The 1,004-nt window shown below is 43.3% G+C and overlaps 1 protein-coding gene across 1 annotated transcript; it reads left to right on the forward strand.

The window, feature by feature from the left end:
* Positions 1-3: 3 nt before the first annotated feature.
* LOC103399240 (potassium voltage-gated channel subfamily H member 6-like) lies at positions 4-980 on the forward strand (the record flags this gene model as incomplete). Its single annotated transcript, XM_008337955.3, has 3 exons — positions 4-219; positions 315-567; positions 769-980. Coding segments are annotated over 3 exons (681 nt in total), but the record flags the coding sequence as incomplete, so codon positions are not given.
* Positions 981-1,004: the final 24 nt, after the last annotated feature.

Here is a 1,004-nt window from a genome sequence, read left to right on the forward strand (position 1 = left end):
TTTTTTGCTTTCGTCGCAGCTCTCATGTATGCCAGTATATTTGGAAACGTGTCTGCCATTATCCAACGGCTGTATTCAGGTACAACCCGCTACCACACTCAGATGCTGCGGGTCAAAGAATTTATCCGATTCCATCAAATCCCAGGCAACTTGCGCCAAAGGCTAGAGGAGTACTTCCAGCACGCGTGGTCATACACAAACGGCATCGACATGAATGCTGTGAGTGAAAAAGTCAGTGAGTTGTTCTTCCATGTTCATCGTTTATGCCTGTTGACTTTTTATGTTCTTGATGGCTCTTCTTTTCCCACCCAAAGGTGTTAAAAGGATTTCCGGAATCACTGCAGGCGGACATCTGTTTACACTTGAACAGGTGTCTGTTACAGAACTGTAAGGCCTTCTGTGGAGGCAGTCAGGCCTGTCTGCGTGCATTGGCTATGAGGTTTCGAACGGTCCATGCACCGCCAGGCGATACTTTAATCCACTACGGAGACATTCTGGACTCTCTCTTCTTCATCTCCCGTGGTTCCATCCAGATCATTAGGGATGATGTGGTGGTAGCCATATTAGGTAATATTTGATCGTAATCATTTGGGCTACCAACATTTGGTACTTAAGGAAATGTCTTTAACGAGCCCCTAAAAAATTATGTAGATTTACCAATTTTGACAGTGATTTTTTATTTTATTGTAAACCACAAGAAGAGTTATATATTTTATATCTTAAAAAAACTAGTCTAAATATATATCTAACATTTTCAACACCTTGCAGAAAAGAATGACATCTTTGGCGAGCCCATTCACCTGTATGACGAGCCAGGGAAGTCCAATTCCGACGTGCACACGAGCGCTTACTGTGATCTCCATCGCATCCAGAGGGATGACCTCCTGGAGGTCCTAGACATGTACCCTAGCTTCGCCGACAACTTCTGGAGGAACCTGGAAATAACCTTTGACCTGAGAGATGTAAGTTTATTGGCTTGAATTTAGGGAAACTAGCAGAAAAAT

This window comes from Cynoglossus semilaevis, unplaced genomic scaffold, assembly GCF_000523025.1.
Source record: "Cynoglossus semilaevis isolate Cse_v1.0 unplaced genomic scaffold, Cse_v1.0 C19118406, whole genome shotgun sequence".
In the NCBI taxonomy this organism is placed as follows: domain Eukaryota; kingdom Metazoa; phylum Chordata; class Actinopteri; order Pleuronectiformes; family Cynoglossidae; genus Cynoglossus; species Cynoglossus semilaevis.